Raw genomic sequence first — 20654 nt, forward strand, 5'->3', positions numbered from 1 at the left:
TAACACAGCCCAGCAGGCTGCCGCACATTTAAACAACATGCACAGAAAGGCAGCTAAATGATGTAAGCCTGTCAGATGTAAGGGACAATCAGCTCCTAGGTGTGCATTCAATGATTTGAATGCACGAGGAGTTGATTATCCCGCTACCATGGTTATTTGGCAACAATATGCAGTGTTTCCCACAGGATTTTGAGTATTTGTGGTGGGGGACCGCAGACCCCCTAGGGAAGTGCCCCCCCGCAATAGTTTTTTTAAACATTTTAAAGTAAAATGCATGAATTTGGTGTACTTTGAGAAAGCTTAAGAGCAAAATTAAAAGGCTAGATCTATGAAGAACATGTCATCATTACTGTGCTGTGGGTTTACAATGACAAACTAAATTTCTCCCTATAGGTCAGGGATACTCAACTTGCTTTGCCACTTTCGTGAAATGATAGAAGGCGAGGGGCCAGTTAATAAACAAACAATATACATTTTTCTGTAGCGGATTGTAGGTTTTTGGGGTGTCAGCCGGAGTTTAGGCTGACAATGTTGTGCACACCGGATAGTTAGTTAGGTTAAGTTAGTTAGGTTAAGTACATACATAAGTGCCTGGGTAGCGAGCAGATGGCGGTATTTGACAATTTAGCAGCTAAATCATAGATTATTGAAAGATACCGTAAATTCCGGACTATAAGCCGCACCGGTGTATAAGCCGCACCTGCAAAGTTGACTGTTTTTTACATATATAAGCCGCACCGGACTATAAGCCGCGGGTGTTTTAATGTTTTTTATTTATTTATTTTTTTTATTTTTTTATTGTGTTTTAATGTTTAACTCATTGAGTGCCATGGACGGACATGTTCGTCATTTCAAATAGTAACGTAGAGTGCCAAGGACGGACATGTTCGTCAATTGCGTTTTTTGACGGTGGGGCGTCGATCAAAGCCTTCTGCCTCTCCTGTACAAATATTATAGCTATTGGAGGTCTATAACCTATTTTACAGAACCCTTAGGTGGCGACAGTGCTCTCCAGGTTAACAGAAAGGCAGAGAAAAACAGAGAATAAGTCGTTGGGGAAACGGAAATCGCATCGCATCCGTATGCATCGATATGCATGAAGCGTTTTAACGTTAGATGTGCCTGCAGCAGGCAGCAGCCAATCTGCTCCCACAATTGAGCTCCTCCATGTCCGCTGCACAGCCCATTCGCATGATCAGCCGTTATTATTCTCAACTGGAAGCATACAGTAGTAGCCGGTGACAAACACACGCGGAAAAAGCTGGATGTCGCCGACGCGCACCCTTCACAGTGCAGACAGAGCAAACTCAGCAGAGAGCCACCTCCCATACAGGAGTGTGCAGTTGAGGCGGCACACAACACTGACCCAGACAGACCCAGGCAGCAGGACAGGGTTGGCAAACGCAAGCCAGAATATCCGATGCCCACCAGCAGCAAATCAAGATCAGCAGGAAGCTGCAACCAGCAGCGCACGCAGGGGCCAGCACTGCTGGTTGCAGCTAAAAATATTATTCTGCCAAACAAAATTCCCTGGCCTTCACTGTTTTATTGAAGGAAATTATTTTTGAGGTGTGACTACATCAGAAAATTAGCTTCAGAGTCAGTGATGTGTTTGAAATGTTTAATTTCACAAAAGGGCCATTATCTCAGCTTCTAGAAAAAAACTGCTCTTTTTTGTTAAATCAAGCTATCTTCTCCGGCTGATAACTAAAGAACGGAAAATGATATCAATAAACCTGTTTTTGCTGATGATAGAAAAGAGTCTCATCGTTCTTTTTGCGTGTTCATTGTTTACATAGTAATATCACACAATATTCTGTGGGCCTCGAGAAATCACTGAAAAAAGCTCTGAAACTCTGGCACTGGGAGCGTCCGTTCTCCAAAAGTGGCTGGCACTCAATGAGTTAATTACCATATGTAAGGGTTCATGCACAGAGGGGATTGTCGGGAAAGAGATGGCTGTTTGAGGAAGCTCCCATTTATTAACATTTCAACAAAACAACATAACACAACACCACCTGTGTTTCTTTTTTACAGTGCACACAGTGTCATACAGTGTCATACAGTGTGGTGAAAAGAGGGCAAGAGAGGAAATTAAAACAGAAGTGGATTTATAGTTAGAAAGAGTGCTAAAGAAGAGAGAATTCCGTTTTTTTTTTTTTTTTTTCTGAAAAAATCCATAGATAAGCCGCACCGTTATATAAGCCGCAGGGGCCAAAAAAGGCCAAAAAACTGGAAAAAAGCCGTGGCTTATAGTCCGGAATTTACGGTATTCCATATTCCAGACTGAAATGCTATAACAGAAGTATTGGCCAGAATGACATGAACATTTGGACACTTATTCAGCATGTTGCGTTCAGGTGCACTGTAAAAAAAAATGTTTTTTCTTTTCTTCTTTTTTTGGTCAACATCTTTTTGTGGCGGTCAAAATCCTTTTGTGGCAGTGCGCCACAAATTCCTTTATGTATGGGAAACACTGATATAAAATAAAAGTATTCACAATGTTTTGCAATCAAAATCTAAAGGTTTTCTCAAGCCATAATTCTGAAAGTGATTTGCCTCCTGTCCAGCACCTGACGCCAGTCGTCTCGTTTCTCTCTGACCCTTCAGAACTTCGGCGCTCCGTCGTTCGATGATAAGAAGCTGGAGCTGGTGGCGGTGTTTGGCAGCATGCAGATGGCCATGTCCAGAGTCATCAACCTGCAACACCACCGCATCGCACAGGTAACACACACACATACACACACGTGTGCACATACACACACGCACGCAAACACACATTTGCTTGAACATACACAACTTTCCACTCCTTGTCCTTCCTTCTTCTCTCCTTTTGCTGGCTGAAGGTTATATTCTTAAGAAAATTATTCTCTTCCACACATCATCTTACAATATTGCCTTTACATTTGTAGGCATTTAGCAGATGTTCGTATTCAGAGAGACTAATGTGCAACATTAGAATAGTTGTAGTAATAGTCAAGCATGCACTCAGCTCAGCAGCTGTGACAATAGATATAACTAATGCACCGTTCTCCCAATAATATACCTGTACAAAATAGATATAATAGGGTTTTGTTCGTTTTATATAGTTTTTAGGTGTGGGCTAAGGAAAGTGTCTCAGAAACCATTTCCCTGGTATGCCAAGTACGGTAACTGTTAAAAAAAATACTATTTTCTAGAAAGTAAAAAAATGATTTTGAGATAGACAGACAGACAGAAAGATAGACAGACAGACAGACAGACAGACAGACAGACAGACAGACAGACAGACAGACAGACAGACAGACAGACAGACAGACAGACAGACAGGTAGATAGATAGATAGATAGATAGATAGATAGATAGACAGACAGACAGACAGACAGACAGACAGACAGACAGACAGACAGACAGACAGACAGACAGATATATAGATAGATAGATAGACAGACAGACAGACAGACAGACAGACAGACAGACAGACAGACAGACAGACAGACATATAGATAGATAGATAGACAGACAGACAGACAGACAGACAGACAGACAGACAGACAGACAGACAGACAGACAGACAGACAGATAGATAGATAGATAGATAGATAGATAGATAGATAGATAGATAGATAGATAGATAGATGAAACACAAACCAAAGTCCTGTCTCAGGCTGTGGTTGTGTGTTAGTGTCGGCAGGTGAAGATCACCATCCTGGGGGAGGAGGGCGTTCCAGTCCAGGTGGACGGAGAGGCCTGGATCCAGCCGCCCGGCATCGTCAAGATCATCCACAAGAACCGAGCTCAGATGCTCACCAGAGACAGGGTGAGCTCCGCTCATAGCCGGCACCACTTTCCCGACTAAGCCGGCTATCTATTTGCTTTGAGAATTACAATGCCTCGTAGCTTTACGTGATTATTCCATAGCATGGTGAATGCACGCGTCACATCATGTACATAAGAGCGCTTTGGCATTGTTGGAACGTGTATTTGGTGACTTAACAGGGGTACTGCAGGCTAGCCAGGACTACCAGTCGGGTTAAGCTAACTAGCTACTTTCTACTGCACGCACAGAGAAGAGGAGGGCAAATAGACAAATCTCCCAAAATGTTGGCGTGTTCTTTAAGCAAATGAGCAAAGTGTCACCTGTCGTTGTTGCCTGCCTCCAGGCGTTTGAGTTATGTGTTGCCTGTGTGTCTCCAGGCGTTTGAGAGCACGCTGAAGTCGTGGGAGGCTCAGAGGAAGATGGACAGCTTCCGTGCGGCGCGGCCGCGCCTCAACTCGCAGCAGTCCATGGAGTACCTGACGGAGGAGGAGTGCGCTCAGGTGCAGCAGCTGGCCATCGTGGCTGACACGCTCATCAACAAGTGAGCAGTGGTTTTTTTCCCACCTTTTCAGAAGGTACACACGGGCTTGAACCTGTGACCTTTTAGTTACGGGACAGAAGGTACACACGGGCTTGAACCTGTGACCTTTTAGTTACGGGACAGAAGGTACACACGGGCTTGAACCTGTGACCTTTTAGTTACGGGACAGAAGGTACACACGGGCTTGAACCTGTGACCTTTTAGTTACGGGACAGAAGGTACACACGGGCTCGGACCTGTGACCTTTTAGTTACGGGACAGAAGGTACACACGGGCTTGAACCTGTGACCTTTTAGTTACCGGACAGAAGGTACACACGGGCTCGGACCTGTGACCTTTTAGTTACGGGACAGAAGGTACACACGGGCTCGGACCTGTGACCTTTTAGTTACGGGACAGAAGGTACACACGGGCTTGAACCTGTGACCTTTTAGTTACGGGACAGCAACGATGGGAAAAGTACTCGCATGTTTTACTTAAAGGAACAGTTGTGAAATGAATCACTCACAGGTCAAATGTTTTAGTCCAATAAGTCCATACGACACAACACACATGGAGCCTTCTCCAAAACAACTGAAGTCAATGGGGACCTGGGGCCGGTTCCACAAAGCACCTTAAGTCAAGATTTTCCTTAGAGTCTGAGTTAAGGTGTCCACAAAATAGAATCGGCTGCACAAAACACCCTTAATCTTGTGCCTACGCTTTCCTTGAACTGTTTAACCTTAAGGAGAAGATTTAAGGGGTGTTTTGTGCAACCAATTTTATTTTATGGACACCTTAAATCGGACTCTAAGGAAAATCTTAACTAATAAAATACATTACGAGACTTTCCCTCCCTTTACATAGGATTTCCAGTTGGGCTCAGTCTGTCTTTGTTGACTCTAGTCTGCAGTTGTTGTGACAGTCGGCAGCATAATCTGTTAGTGTATACTGGGTACAGATTTATAATCGTCAAGTGTAAACTGCCTCCCGACGCCTGTCAGAGCCAGTCGGCGCCACAACGATTAAACATGTTTGAATTTATCACGTTGAGTCACGTAGTATAAACTGGCCCCAACGACGCGACTCAACTCAACTCACACCCGTCCATACCCATGATCGCCATTCATTCCCAGACCTATCTTAAACTGTGCGTGCGTGAGTGTGTCGTGCGTGTGACCGCGTGTGCGTGCGTGCGTGCATTACCGACAAAACGCTATCGTCCTCCACTGCTCGAGAGGAGACATTACTCGAAGCTTAGCTCATTCATAAAAAAAAACATTACAGGGGAAAACACACCTCCAGATTGAAGTTCTACTATCAGAAATAAGTTAACCAAAGCATAGGCTATAATTCAATACAGCAGTGCAATCGCTGTTTACTGCAGTCTCGTCTGTGTGCACGTTCCCTTCCGAAAAACAATTAACGTTATAGTATTCCTGTGCATTTATAGCCTACTAAATAGCCTATATCCCATCAAGTCCATAACTCCATATATGAATATTGTAATAAATTTGACGTATGCGATCATGACTGCAACAGGTGTGCCAGGAGGAATGCTCCGTGCCTCCAGTTTATGAGTAAGTAGGTTAGGCTATTTATGCTCAAACGATGTTGACATTAGTAGGGAAAATTAAAGGACATAATTATAAGCTTAAGGAAGTAGTTTTTCTCGCAATACGCCCACAGCAGTTAAAAAAAATTTTTTTTTTAGCGTGCGTCTGCAGCTGTGGCGAGTCGTGGTCTGAGCATATTCCTTCTGTTCTGTCAGTCTCTCCTCAAAACAATGCACAATATTTGTATTCCCTTCCAGCAGGTAGGCTGCAGCTGTTCACATCTCCATGGCAACAGTAGAAGGTCATTCCTGGCAGAAAGCAGTCTTTCTGCGTAAACGCACCTAGAAATGGCTTTCTGTGTAAAAAGGCCACGCTGGCTTATTTGCCAGCCTTCCTAACTGCGATATTGCAAGCGAGAGAAAGAAACTGATAGAGAGATGGATGAGAGAAAGAGAGCATCCTGGTTGAGACGACTTGTTGAAATAATAATAAACATTTGACTTCCCCCGCCCCCCTCCTCTGTCTCTCCTCCCCCTCCCCCTGTCTCTCCTCTGATCCCCCCTGTCTCTCCTCTGATCCCCCCTGTCTCTCCTCTCATCCCCTGTCTCTCCTCTCCTCTCATCCCCTGTCTCTCCTCTGATCCCCCCTGTCTCTCCTCTCATCCCCTGTCTCTCCTCTCCTCTCATCCCCTGTCTCTCCTCCCGCCTCTCCCTGTCTCTCCTCTGATCCCCCTGTCTCTCCTCTGATCCCCCCTGTCTCTCCTCCCCCTCTCCCTGTCTCTCCTCTGATTCCCCCTGTCTCTCCTCCCCCTCCCCTACCCTGTCTCTCCTCCCCCTCTCCCTGTCTCTCCTCCCCCTCCCCTCCCCTGTCTCTCCTCTGATCCCCCTGTCTCTCCTCTGATTCCCCCTGTCTCTCCTCCCCCCTCTCCCTGTCTCTCCTCTGATCCCCCCTGTCTCTCCTCCCCCTCCCCTCCCCTGTCTCTCCTGTCCTCCAACCCTCCTCCCTGTCTCTCCTCTCCTCCCCATCTCCCTGTCTCTCCTCTCCTCCAACCCTCCTCCCCTGTCTCTTCCCTCCTCCCTCTCTCTCCAGGATCCGTGAAGCAGCACAGACTCACATGCTGGTGGAGCAGGAGCTGGCACACGCCGTCAACGCCACAGCGCTGGTGCTGAGCGAGGCCTTCCCCTCCAAGCCCTCCAGCCCTGAGGTGAGCACACACACACACACACACACACACACACACACACACACACACACTGTTAAAACAAATTATGATGTAGTGAGTGTGACGTCAGCCAATGGTTTGTGGACTCCTGTTTTGAAGCCTCGGGTTCGCTATTTTGGCTGCTGCCATCTTGTTTTTGATTTTGTAGAGGCAGAAGTAAGGTCTGTTTGTAGCCATATTTGGACGAGAGGGGTTTCCCATTGGTCCATGATCGACGAGCTGCAGACAGACGTGTCAGTCACGCCCAAAACATAAAACACAAAAAATAGAATGACTTTAAATGTAGAAATGAATGTGACAATAAGACTGAAGTGGGTACTTTGTGTATCTGAAGCTTTATTTACTGCACATCATCGTTTCCTTCATGTGAGATATTAGTGATGAAAATCGGATTAAAAAATCTGCAACAGCAATACCGCTAATTTAGCATCCTGTAAACTGATATGGTACCCATATTTGTCTTCTAATACGTGTGTGTGTGTGTGTGTGTGTGTGTGTGCGTGCGTGCGTGCGTGCGTGTTCACTGTGTGTGTGTGTGTGTGTGTGTGTGTGTGTGTGTGTGTGTGTGTGTGTGTGCGTGCGTGCATGCGTGCGTGCGTGCGTGTGCGTTCACTGTGTGTGTGTGTGTGTGTGTGTGTGTGTGTGTGTGTGTGTGTGTGTGTGTGCGCGTGTTCAGTGTCTGAGCCGCAGCACGGCGGTGGAGATGGTGAACAGCAGTAAAGTTCTGCAGGCTGAGACCAGGATGCTGCTGGACGGGAAACTGCTGGTACCACGCCCACATTTCAGCACATTAAACACTTTCAGCATCATACACCACCTGTAGCCAATCCTATCCTGCTACTATAATCTACATCCGTTTTGACCAACTTTCCCCTCCCGGAAGTACAGACGGGTAGGTGGGAACATTTGCAAATTGCGGGAACCGACGCGTCCGTTTTAAGAGACTAGTTGGTGACTCACCAGCACCACCTAAGGGGCCATTTGGGAAACACTGATAAACATACAACACACTGAAGATGTATGTACATTGCATATCAAATTCTGAGCCCTTCATGTTAATCTCTCTCTCTCTCTCTCTGTCTCCTTCTCTCTCCTCAGCTGGGCTCTCCAGAGGAAGAGGAGCTGCAGTCCACTCTGAACACTCTGAGTGCTGAGCTCCACAAGCTGGACGACATCCACTGGATCTGTCCGTTAATGCAATGCTCCGACGTCGACGAGGTGAGTGTGTGTGTGTGAGTGAGTGTGGGTGGGGAGGGGGGGGGGGTTTGCTAATCAAATTATTTGTGAACTAGTAAATTAATCAACTATTTTGACAATCAATTAATCAGTTTGACCAATTCTTTAAGAAAACAAAGTCAGAATTCTCTGATTCCAACTTCTTAACTGTGACTATTGTTTGGTTTCTTTACTCCTCTTATGACGGTAAACTAAATATCTTTGGGTTGTGGACAAAACAAGACATTTGAGGACGTCATCCATGGGCTTTGAGAAACACTGGTTGACATTTTTTACAATTTTATTTTGTAGACCAAACCACTAATGTATCAATCGAGAAAATAATCGACAATGAAAATAATCATTAGTCGTGAATTGGTAGTTTCAGCCGTTTGCTGTTGTGCGTGGATCGATCTGGGACCTTTTGGTCACGGGGCTCTTCCCCTTCTTCTCTCAGGACTCCATGCGGGGCGGCAGTAAGAGCATGAAGCTGAAGATCATGCCCAAGGTGAAGAAGGACAGAGAGAAGCTGCACAAGCAGAGGTCCAACAGCTCCCTGTCAGGTAAGATCCACTGAGGTGCCCTTGAGCAAGGCCCTTAACCCCAACCGCTCCAGTGGAGCTGCTCAGTGGCCAGCAGATCAGACTGTGGTTGTATGGAGCGTTCCTGACTTTTGAACCGTAAAATCCCCAGCTTCCAGTACAAATGGAATGGCCCAAAAGCCTCACTCTCGGGCCAGCCAAGGTGCAGTCATACCTCAGTCATAGAGTTTGAACAGGTTTCACTATCCTTTATTATTTAAAAGGGAGTAAGTGGGTTCTGCGATTTTGGTCACGTTTTTGGTTACACTTGTGCAATTGTGATGTCACTGATGATATCATAGTCATTGTGACATCATCGTCTATGACATCATCATCTATGGCATCATCAAGTGTGACATCACTGATGTCACAATGTCTATGACATCATCAGTGATGATGTCACAATATCTATGACATCATCAGTCATGTCACTCGAGCAATTGTGCAATGTCTGGTCACTCGAGCAAATGTGACGTCATCAGTGAGTGATGTCATCAGTGGTGTGAAGTTGAGCAATTGTGCGCTGCACATGCCAATAGAGCAGGCGAGGTGCGGGCGAGGCTGCGTATGGGAGCTGCAGGTCCAGCTCGGCGTGGAAGCCTAGGAATGAGTGTGTGTAGTGCGCGAGATGCCTAGTACCATCAAAGTTTTGATGACTGATGGCCAATTTAGGGACCCAACATTGGATTGAGGGCTGCCCAAGAAAAAAACTGAACACAAAATAATTCCAAAACAAATATTTTCCTTAGTAACCTGTTCTAGACTAAAAGTCATGCGAGGTGTGAATTATGTAGGTATGTTGTGTCTTCTAGAGGAGAAAAAAAAAAGTGTAGATGTTTTAACACACACACACACACACACACACACACACACACACACACACACACACACACACACACACACACACACACACACACACACACACACACACACACAGACCTGCCAACATTAGGCCATGAAAAAGACCCGTTTGAAAATGTTTTTTTTTCTCCTCGCTGAAATTTGGACTAAATTGGGAGCGTTAGTTATCCCACTTCAATGTAGCTTTCAAACCTTGCAGCCTCTGAAATACAGTACAGTAAAGCTAGAGTTGGACCAAATAGCATCATGTCTCATCGCGGCCCACCAGACAGGGTTTCCTACACATGTGACATTTGCCATTTCAAAATTCCATACTCTTCCAGACTCAAATTTTCAGACTTCTCTGTCAGAACATATTTGACATCTGAGTACACAACACGTTGTGTTGAAAAGTGGTGGGACATGTCCCTATTGTAAATGACACCTATGGCCACACCACAATTTGGAGGTTTTGGGTTTGAGCCTCAGTGAAAGCTTGGACTTTGAAGAACTTCTCAAGTGAAGACTGAAAAGCTCTGACAGAAAGGACTTGACCTGGTGAGACTCGGCTCACAGAGTTTCACAGCTGTATATAGTTTGAAGGAGCCTCAGTCAGTTAGAGTTTTGAAAGTGGACCCAGACAAAAGACTGAAAGGCTCTGAGAAAACCTGTTTTAAGAAGTGTGACCCAGTGGGTCAGAGAGGTTGATCGCTACCCAGCAGTATTGAGGTTGTGGGTTCGAGCCTCAGTCAGATAGAGACTTTTGAAAGTGGACACCCAGACGAAAGACTGAAAAGCTGCCCTCAGAAGTGTGACTAATGTGGTTCCTCCTCTGGTCGTTAGGGGCGCCTGTTCGGAGGCAGGGGAACTGGTTGGAATAGCGTGAACCTCCCACGTGCTATGTCCTACCGGTGAAGCTTCCCCTGTCAGGTGAAAAGAAGCGGCTGGCTAACTGCCCATGTCTCGGAGGAAGCATGGAGCCAGTTTCGGCTGTCCCCAGATCGGCAGAGGGTGGAGCAGCAACCAGGATAAATAAATTAAATTAGCACTAATGGGGGATAAAAATGGGATAAAAAATCGGGGGGAAAAATATATATATAGAAGTGTGACCCAGTGGCTCAGAGAGTTTGGATTATTGCTCAGCAGTATTGAGCTTGTGGGTTTGAGCCTCAGTCAGTTTTGAGGACGTGGGCCTGGTCTCAACAGAGATATGAGCAGGATTATGAGAGAGGAAACCACAGACAGCTGAACTTTTACCCACATTGAAATGATCTTGTGGTTCGATGGAAACTGATCCTGCAACCGGCAGTTCGTGCAACTTCCTTTCGAAAGCATGAAAAATATCTGGACTGTCTATAATATTTCTCCGTTCCGGCTGTGGTCACGTTTGTCCTGCTTGTAATTTGTACATCGAAAAAAATGTGCTACTACTACCAGGCATGGATGATTCTACGTTTTTGCCAGTTGACATTCAAACAGTGAGCCTTGAATTTCTCCCTCCCCCTCTTCGCCAATTCTGATTGGATCCGAGCAGAGCAGTCAAACACAGATTAGTAGATAGGCCTAAATCCCAATGATGTCATTACGAATTCATTTCAACTTTTCAAGATTCACTTTAATAGCGACAGTAAGTAGATGACCTCTACACTGTAGACGTGAAAGCACTCGCCTGCCACCACGGAGACCCGGGTTCAGTTCCCCGTAGTGGTACTTCCGGCTTGGTCAGACGTTCTTACAGACACAATTGGCCTCTGGTTAGGTGGGGCGCCTCTTCGGGGCAGGAGGGAGAACTAGGGGGAATAGCGTGATCCTCCCACATGCAACGTCCTGCCGGCGAAACTCCTCGCTGTCAGATGAAAGGAAGCAGCTGGCGACTGCACATGTATCGGAGGAAGCATGTGCTAGTCTACAACTCTCCCCAGATCAGCAGAGGGGGTGGAGCCACAACTAGGACAGCAGGGGGGAAAGTGCAACTGGGGGGGGGAGAGAAAGGATAAAGCTATAGACACGTTTCCCAGCGCTGGCCTAGGGTGGCGCCATAGCAGCCTTTGGTGTCCCCGGCTTCCGGTTAAGTCCACATTGCGTCCACAGCAGCGAGCACATCAGAAGGCAGCAGCCGAAATATCTTTAATAACTTTTTTACAACGATCGCTAACATCAGCTACACTAACGTTAGCAGACGTTATTAACAATGGGTTATTCTGGAACACATTGTGCAGTGCGTGGCTGTCACAATACACAGAAAGGCCTGAACGAGTGGTTGGATCGACAGTGTTTTGAGCATCAGCACACATGATGCATATCCAATACCATCTCAAGTTGCAGCAACTAGATTGTGTGACTGGGTTTCCATCCAAATGTATTGCAACTTTTAATCAAATTTTCAGAAAGTCGGCAAAATAAAATGCGAAACAATCCACTGATATTTTGCGAATTATAGAGCTGTCAATCACCTCGTGTTTGAGGGTGTCTGAGCTGCTGATCAGCTGCTAGACCCGATATACAGCTCTGTTAAACACATCTAACGTTATTAATTTAAAGTTTCTTGATGATCTACACGTAGACAAAGGTAACGCCATTTCTGGATTACCAGGTGCGACTCGGCAAACTAACGTTATAATCCCAACCCGATCTCCAAAACAATTGTAAAATAGCAACGTTTGTGGACCAACGTTGCTATGTTACAATTTCGGCTCCGAAATTGTAAAATGGTAATCCACGGAGGAGATAGTAGTTGAATACAATTTCATTCAAGTCTAGAAGTGAGTCGCCTTAAAGTTAATATCCCACGGCGGGTATTGTGCTGCGTATTTACCATGATTTACCGTGTGTAGCCCCATTGTGTGGAGGCTACACACGGCATGTCATGTTTTGCAGTGATCAAGGCAAACTGTGTTGTTTTTGAATGGAGAGAGACCTAACGTTAGTCTGGCTGACTGTGACAGAGGAGAGGACTGTAACCTAACGTTAGTCTGACTGACTATGAGAGAGGAGAGGACTGTAACCTAACGTTAGTCTGACTGTGAGAGAGGAGAGTACTGTCACTGTAACCTAACGTTAGTCTGACTGACTGTGAGAGAGGAGAGGACTGTAACCTAACATTAGTCTGACTGTGAGAGAGGAGAGTACTGTCACTGTAACCAAACATTAGTCTGACTGACTGTGACAGAGGAGAGGACTGTAACCTAACGTTAGTCTGACTAACTGTGACAGAGGAGAGGACTGTAGCCTAACGTTAGTCTGACTGACTGTGACAGAGGAGAGGACTGTAACCTAACGTTAGTCTGGCTGACGCTTCGGAGCTTTTGAGATTGTTCATCGCGTTGCCGTCCACCTCCATTGATTCCTCAAAATACGCTATAATCCTGCCTGTAGTTACGTTCGGCCATTTACACATATTATCTTCCCATGTGTCCACTGTCAACGGGTGTGGGATAGACACTCTTTCGTTAGACAGGAGACTCAGAGAATGATCCCAAGTTTGCATTTTTTCGGCGGTCGCTATGGCTACTACGCTAGTACGTTACGCTTCTTTGTATTCACAAACACCGGAAGAGAAATACATCTCGCGGCCGAGTCCGGAAGCAAACCGGAAGTGCCCAGGAAACGTGTCAATATAAGAACACAATCACCAAATGTAAAGTGCAGTCCTTTAAAGTGATATATGATTTGGTGTGTGTGTGTGTGTGTGTGTGTGTGTGTGTGTGTGTGTGTGTGTGTGTGTGTGTGTGTGTGTGTGGTGAAGTCAAATTAAGTGAAATACAGTTTAACTGCCGCTATTACTTTTTGAAAGTGTAACAATTAGTTGCAGTGAAACGAGACAGATGCGTCACGTTACGTTCGGGAAGGAGGGGGGGGGGACTGATTTGAGTGACATCCCGTAGGCTGTGAAGTTCGGACATTTTCAGTGGTGTAACTGGGAAACTGGGCATGCTTGTCATAATTGAAATAGATCACAAGATTGTGATCTTTATGCAACTTACGCGGCAATATGCTGCCTGCAGCTTGCTTGCCTTCCTCTCGAAAAAAACACAGACAGAGAAAGCTCCGCTCGTTGTGAGCAACTGCCAGGGTGTGTTCAAACTGTAAAACGGTGTGCACCATTTGCTACGGTTGCCAAGTTGTTTCCTCCACAATTCAAAGCACCGCTGTTTCCGTTTGAATACTGGTTAGTGGTTCTCAACCTATGGTACGGGTACCCCACGGGGCTCAACTCCCTCTCATACTCGGGGCTGAGGGTTGAACCAGCTGTCTCTTTGCCTGTCTGTGGCATAGGCGTGTAACCAATCAGATAGTGCTGAGGGCGGGACACTGAGCAAGACTACAGAGACAGACAGGAGAGGTTTCTGCATTAGAGAGAAAGTAGCAAATAATTGTATTATTAATTAGAGTTTATTTATCTAAATTTTGTTGAGTAAATAATTAGGCTACTACATTTTTTTAATTCATATTCTTGTTTCTATGTAGCCTATACCACTGTGATGAGAACATCTGCATTGTTTGTATAGCCTATTTGAATGTTTTTTCTTTAATCAAAGTAGCACATTTTTAAAAATTATTAAAAAAAAAATGCTGATCCGAAAAATGATCCAATCTGTGAGTTTTGTGATCTGTTGCACCCCTAGTGGTCAAAATACATGAAACTGAATTGTCCCCCTTTTTATTTAATAGATAATAACATTGGATATTTTAATGATATATTGACTGCTAAACTGGAAATGTCCCCGATTTTCATTTCAGAAATCTGGTCACCTTAAAGGTCCCAATTCGTGCAGCTGTAACCTCTTAAAAACGTGTGTCTCTGGTCCATAAAACATGATTCTGGATTAATCTGTCGAAAATATAGCAACCCCGTTTGTTGTGACGGAGTTCTCACTTCCTCATCTCGTCACTTCCCAAGAATGGCCTGTTTCTATAATATATTCAGAACTAACAGTTCCCATTGGCCGCTGAGGGAGAGCCCGCCCCAGGCTCCCAGCGGCCAATCAGATTAGCGTCTGTGGACCAGCACGCTAGGTTGCGAGTTATCGTTAACTTAACGGTACTACGCTAAAGAGGACATCTCAAAATGCCTAGACTTACCAAATGCACCTCTGCAGTTGCTGGATCACGTACAGTTGGCGTCGCTCCAGCTAGAAGTGTTAATTTTGTGGCTATAGACAAAATGGTGCAGGTAGCTTGTGTGAGAGAGACCCGCGCAGTATGCAGGAGGAAGCTAGTGACGTCCCAATTCCCCGCTGGGCAAACCTATGGGCAAACGAAGCGTTTGGGGGTGTGGCTTGGAGGAGACTGCAGGGGGACGCTGGATAGGGACAAATCCAACTGTGGCAGTTCTGAGCGTGTGACCACTCATTACAGGGAGGGCTGACAGCAGTATATATGCATTTACAAGTAAAAACAGCTTTTGCATGGAATGGGACCTTTAAGCTTGAGTGCAATGAAAGCTGAAATGCTATATCACTTTTTTGTTTGTAATATACTCTGTCTCTCTCTGTCTCTCTCCTGCAGGGGCCTGGGATACCAAAGGTGGGGCAAGTGAGGCGGATTCCACGGGCAACTAAAAGACCTGAGCGGGGCGCTTTGAAAACACCCCCGTTATCATGACAACCAGGGGTGCAGGAGCACCCCTCCTGTTCTCCTCCCCTCTCAGCGGGAGGCGCAGAGGCTCCACAGAGAGAGGAGCGAGGGAGAAAAGGAAAAGCCATCTTCCAAACTTTCTGCCATCTCCTCCCCGTTTCACTCCTCCATCTTGCGAACAGGGAGGAGCGTTTTTTCGTTTGTGAGGGGGGGGGGGGTCCGGGCTTTGCATCGCATCGCATCACCGTTGGCGTTCTGCTTTTGGTTCCGTTTACCTGCTCGAGCCAGGAAGTGGGCGGGGCTTACAGTCGAAGCGGCAGGTCAAAAGGGACGTGGCGCAGACCGACGGCTTTTTCCGACGACGAAATGTGTTTGTTTGTGAAAGGTGCTCTCCTTGCATGATGAGTGCAGCCATCTTGTTTTATACCTATCTCGATAAGTTGTTACAGTGGTTGAATCTGTCCCTCTGTTCTTTCACTTTTGACCCTTATCCTTTCTGAACTTTGGACTTTTGCTTTTCTTTTTTAGCCTTTCTATGAGTATTTATTTGCTGTTGTTATCTATCGCCATGAGAACAACAACAGCAGCGGATAACGACGACAAAACGAACAAACAAACTGAAACATCTCAACCTTATCGTCTGCTGAAATGGAAAATATCTTAAATGTTGCAAAAAATATATTGAGGAATGTACTTGTATTAACCTGTGAATAACGATAATAATGATAAATCATATGGTTTTACAGAGGTTCTACTGTTGTGGTTCTAAAGTGGTTCTTAGTAGGCCGTCGTGTGACTCGTGTGGTCTGAGGCTGTGCAGCCGCGCTGCAAAACATGTCCGTTCTGATCTGAGTCTTTGAATAGGGGCCGGTTTTTGACAATGTTTTTATTATTCTGCTTATTCTCTGCCTTCCCATGCATGAAAATAAACAACAATTTGCACATAGATCAAGTCCTATGCCAAACCTCCTCAACGTGAATTGTGGGGTAATAGTCCTGATGGTGGCGCTACAGCAACCGTCTAAAGTTCAAAACTTTGAAAATTCATAAAAACTGACAAACGAATTCAATTCAAATAATCTCCTCCCACATTTTTTGTTCAATTAACACCAAACTTGCTACACTGCATCTGTCCTCCACAAACATTGAGCCCACAGTGCAGCAAAATGATTTACTGTAAACGGCTACTGCAAATTCTCACAATGACATTTTGTGTCACAGTGATGTGATGTGTGTTAAATTTCACAATTGTATCTCAAATACTGAATTGTTGCCAGTATTTTGAATGCTATCCTCGTGTAAACTATTGGATCAATCAATCTCTGTAAAAAAATAAATTACCGTACAGAGATCTCTATATTGTCAACATGAAGTACACAAAATTCTCTACATTTCGGCTTGATAACTGCATTTTTCACACTAGTGTGAAATCTGCCTGTAAATGCATGGTCAACTGTTATCATGTTATCATGCGGTGGTTGGCTATAATAGTGTGAAGCCTCGCCTAATTTTCCCACTTCTCAGGGAGCGCAACTGGATCTTGGCTCAGGCTTTGTGCTGTGTGGGTTAAAGACACGCAATTTCAAAGATATGTTAAGGATCATTATAGTCTGGGCAGTTCTGCCTATGCCTATCTCAAAGTATCTCAAAATGAAGTACATCACTTCCTACTGTAAGGTCTCAAAATTGAAATAAGTGAAATGATCTCACCCTGTTTTTTTTTGTTTTTTGTTTTTTGTTTTAGAGAGAAATTAGGTTTTAATACTCAAATAAACGACTCAGTAGGTTGGATGTGTTTGGCAGTGTGAGGTGAAGGTGTTCACAGAAGGAGGAAGCATCAAGGACACGTCGACAAAACATTCTATGACTACTCCATATTACTCCTACTTTGCCATATTTATGATTGTATTGTATTGAATAGTATAATATTTTGATCATCAATCATCCAACAGTTGATCTGTGAACCTGTCCTGGCCTTGCTGCTTCCGTCCTTTGAGGAACTCCTTGGCCACTGTGCATATTATTATCAAAGCCAATTCAACGCTGTTCTGTGTGTCCCTGCATGCGCTCCATACTTAGCCTTCCTCTGCCTCACAGTGAGGGGTGCTGTTGCCTCATAGAGATGACTCTGTTTTCACAGACAGTTACAACAGTTATTTTGTGAATGGACCCAGGTCTGGTTTACCGTCCCTCTCAGCTGACGCCATCTTGTATTCGCTGCTGCGCGGAAATGGATAACTGTGCAAACTAAGGTTCAAATGAATCGATGTTTTAGAGGCAACTTCCACTCAGGTTTTACAGCAATGATCCTATAAAAAAAAGAAGTCAGAGTTACCAAGGAGAGTTCGCTAATGAAGAGCCAATTGTAGTCATGGATATTTCGAAGTGGTTTCGAGTACTAGACAGGTGGGGTTTGTCACATAGCCAAATGCAATGGATTGGCAGAAACAGTGTAGGCCAGGGGGTTTCAAAGTCTGACCCTCCGGGCCCCCGCTCGGCCCTCGGTCAAAGCCTGGAAACCCCCCCCCCCCCCCCCCCCCCCCCCAGTTTACTTGCTTGGTTTCGCTCAATTCCTATAGATACCGATAGAATCGTGATGATGTTGTTTGATCCCATAGACTCAATAATTGAGTCTATGGGATCAATACCCTGATATTGCTGTTCAGACTACATGACATACATAAAGAGGTGTGTCTGAAGGCATGCATTTGTTTCTGACTCTGGGAGTCACACACATTTAGGTTCTTCTATGTGATCTTTTGATAGCTAATGGAATATTTTTTCCACGTCCATTCACTGAGCCTCCCCTGAAACTGTTTGGAGCCCCCCCTGGGTAGGCCCACCTCCCACTTTGCAAACCTCCGGTGTAGACAATCACATGGAATGTATCAGAAAGTCTGTATCGTGAGTTCTTCTGTGATTTAGCGGTCCTGATGCTGTAAGTAAACCCCACCCTTCCGGTGCTCCAAGGGGGGGGGGGGGGTAAAAACAAACGCTAACAATACATTTAAAATACAGTGTGACCCCGGGTCTGATCAATCAAGATGGCTTCAAGTTGGATTTTCAGAGCTCTAAGCTAGAATATTACATCCACAAGTAAGACTTTTCATTTGTAACGGATCATTTCTGTACAATTTCCCTTTGTGCGTAAAGGGGTAGTCGTCGGGTTTCCTCAGTTGTTGCTGGTGAGACCTGGGCTAACCCTTTATGGGGGCGGAGCTACTGTGAGGCGTTTTAGATGTTGGACTCTGGTAGGATTGTGCTACTGTACCCATAGTGTGCCAGCTATACGCTCTACGCCTTAGAGAGGCTTTAGTATCGTCGTGCCAAGTGTGTACCGAGTTCAGTGGATTGTAAGACGTACAAGAATGTGTGTGTGTGTGTGTGAGAGAAGGAGAGAACGCGTGTGTGCTTGTGTGCGCTGCAAATACGAAAGTTTCTGTGAGGCGTACATTTCAAAGTTTACTGTATCTTGCCTTGCACTTTACAAAGAAGCAAACTTTACAGGGGGGAAACAAGGAGAGATGTGTGTGTGCGTGTGCGTGTGTGTGTGTGTGTGTTGTAAAGATTAAGAGTGTTTTTTTTAATTGGTTTGATGACAAAAATATTCCTTCTATTTATGACAAATGTATACGGACAAAAGTGTGTTGATAAAATGTAATATAGCTAACCAAACATGAAACGATGTTAAAACATATATAGATATATATATACACAGATGTTTATGACATCATGCTCTTCGCTCCCTGCTTGAGAAATCCCATTTTACGCCAATGTTGTTATCGTTCCACTGCCACACCGATGTTATCGCAATGTCCTTCCAACGTTCAGCCAATGTTACGAGGAAAGTTTCCCCAACTTTTCCGCCAAAGCTATCGACATTTTTATTCCAACTCCAGTGTTATTTCCAATCACAGGCTTACTGATCAATGTGAATTGTCTCTACACTCTACAATTGTCTACACTCAAAAATGTCATCGCATCCGCGTGCCTAGTTTGGGTCCGGCACACATTTGGTTTCAATTTCAGTGCAGCGCATGGAAATTGTGAAGAATTTATTGACAACATTATATATTATAATGATTAACGTTGTGTTGAAAAGGAACGCAAAGGTGTGTTTAGTATTTGGGATAGATTAGGTAGATTCATGCGGTAAATGCACCTTGTCGAAGTGAACACACTGAAAATCCATTTTGGGGGGGGGGGGGGGGGAATATCTGAATTTATCATTTTAATATGTTTAAAATATCGATCATTTTCATTATATCATTATCATTTTGTCAACCAAGGACTTAATTTACAGTAGTATTCTTTAAAAAGTCATTTGATTTGATTGTTATTATTTTTGTTTTTGCTATCATATCATTTTGTAAGTGTGTCACCTTTTCTTTTCGTTTTCTTCCAAAAGAGTGAAACTGTCATTTTGGAATCAAACTCTTTCAGTTACAAGGAGTCACAGAAGAAGAAGAGAATGACAGCAGAGAAACTGGACCAGTGGACGATGAACACTCCACCATGTTTGTGCAACAGTATTCCATAATAGACTACATTTGTGAACGCATCCCTGATCCGAACAGCCTGTATATATATCGAGACTGTGTGCGCAATGCTGGAAGCCAGACTAGATGTTGCACGACCCTGTACGTTGCCAGGTGTTTCGTTGTGCTATCGTGTGCAGTGTGTAACAAAGAAAGTCTATGGAGATTAAATGAATGAAGTGTCAAACTGCTGTGTTTACTAGTATGTGTTGTGTTCATTTATCTGCAGTCTACAATGTAAAGGAAACATCTCCTGTGTGTTTTCTAACACTATTATATGGGTTGGTTACGTTGTAACCCGGGTCTTCTGAGCGGAGAGACTATCTCTCCTCTATACATACTCTATTCAGCTGACATGGATTACTCTTGGAGTCACCTCTCTCTCAGAGGAGAAGAGGCTCTTCTCAGAGACACCCCACACCAGGTTCGGCCAATTGCAAGAAATGGTACTCTTCCGGTCTCCTAAATGGGCATGGTTGTTAGCTTGTGATTGTCTATCAAGGCAATTTCATTGGCTGACAACCAGTCTCCTAAGGGGGCGTGGCAGTGGCGAAACCTCCGTGGCACAGACACAGGAAGTGACGGGAAGATGGGGTGTCTCTATATAAAAGGTCTCTGGACTGGTTATTGGCGTCTTGGTCTTCCTAAAACCCGCACCAGATCCCCCTGATCCAGATGTGTGTATGGTGTTCATTTTATTTTTGTGCATCAGCAATGTCGCTAGATAACTCACATACTAACACATTTATTTACTATGACTCCCTGTTTTCAGAGCAGAATTGTTTTTTGGAGCACAGAAAAGTTCC

At 44.8% G+C, this 20654-nt stretch overlaps 1 protein-coding gene across 1 annotated transcript in view; it reads left to right on the top strand.

The window, feature by feature from the left end:
* LOC310779527 (diacylglycerol kinase delta-like) overlaps nucleotides 1-19980 on the top strand; it is a gene marked incomplete at its 5' end in the record, with an annotated part of 67174 nt that extends 47194 nt beyond the window's left edge. Inside the window, 8 exons of the mRNA XM_083640053.1 lie at nucleotides 2611-2724; nucleotides 3665-3799; nucleotides 4177-4340; nucleotides 6965-7079; nucleotides 7774-7863; nucleotides 8196-8315; nucleotides 8770-8875; nucleotides 15242-19980. Of these exons, the coding sequence (XP_083496179.1) occupies nucleotides 2611-2724; nucleotides 3665-3799; nucleotides 4177-4340; nucleotides 6965-7079; nucleotides 7774-7863; nucleotides 8196-8315; nucleotides 8770-8875; nucleotides 15242-15294 (897 nt within the window). The 3' untranslated portion in view covers nucleotides 15295-19980. The remainder of the gene's footprint in view (nucleotides 1-2610; nucleotides 2725-3664; nucleotides 3800-4176; nucleotides 4341-6964; nucleotides 7080-7773; nucleotides 7864-8195; nucleotides 8316-8769; nucleotides 8876-15241) is intronic.
* Between the last annotated feature and the right edge of the window lie 674 nt (nucleotides 19981-20654).

Source organism: Poromitra crassiceps (genome assembly GCF_964638095.1).
Source record: "Poromitra crassiceps genome assembly, chromosome: 7".
NCBI classification, from domain to species: Eukaryota; Metazoa; Chordata; class Actinopteri; order Beryciformes; family Melamphaidae; genus Poromitra; species Poromitra crassiceps.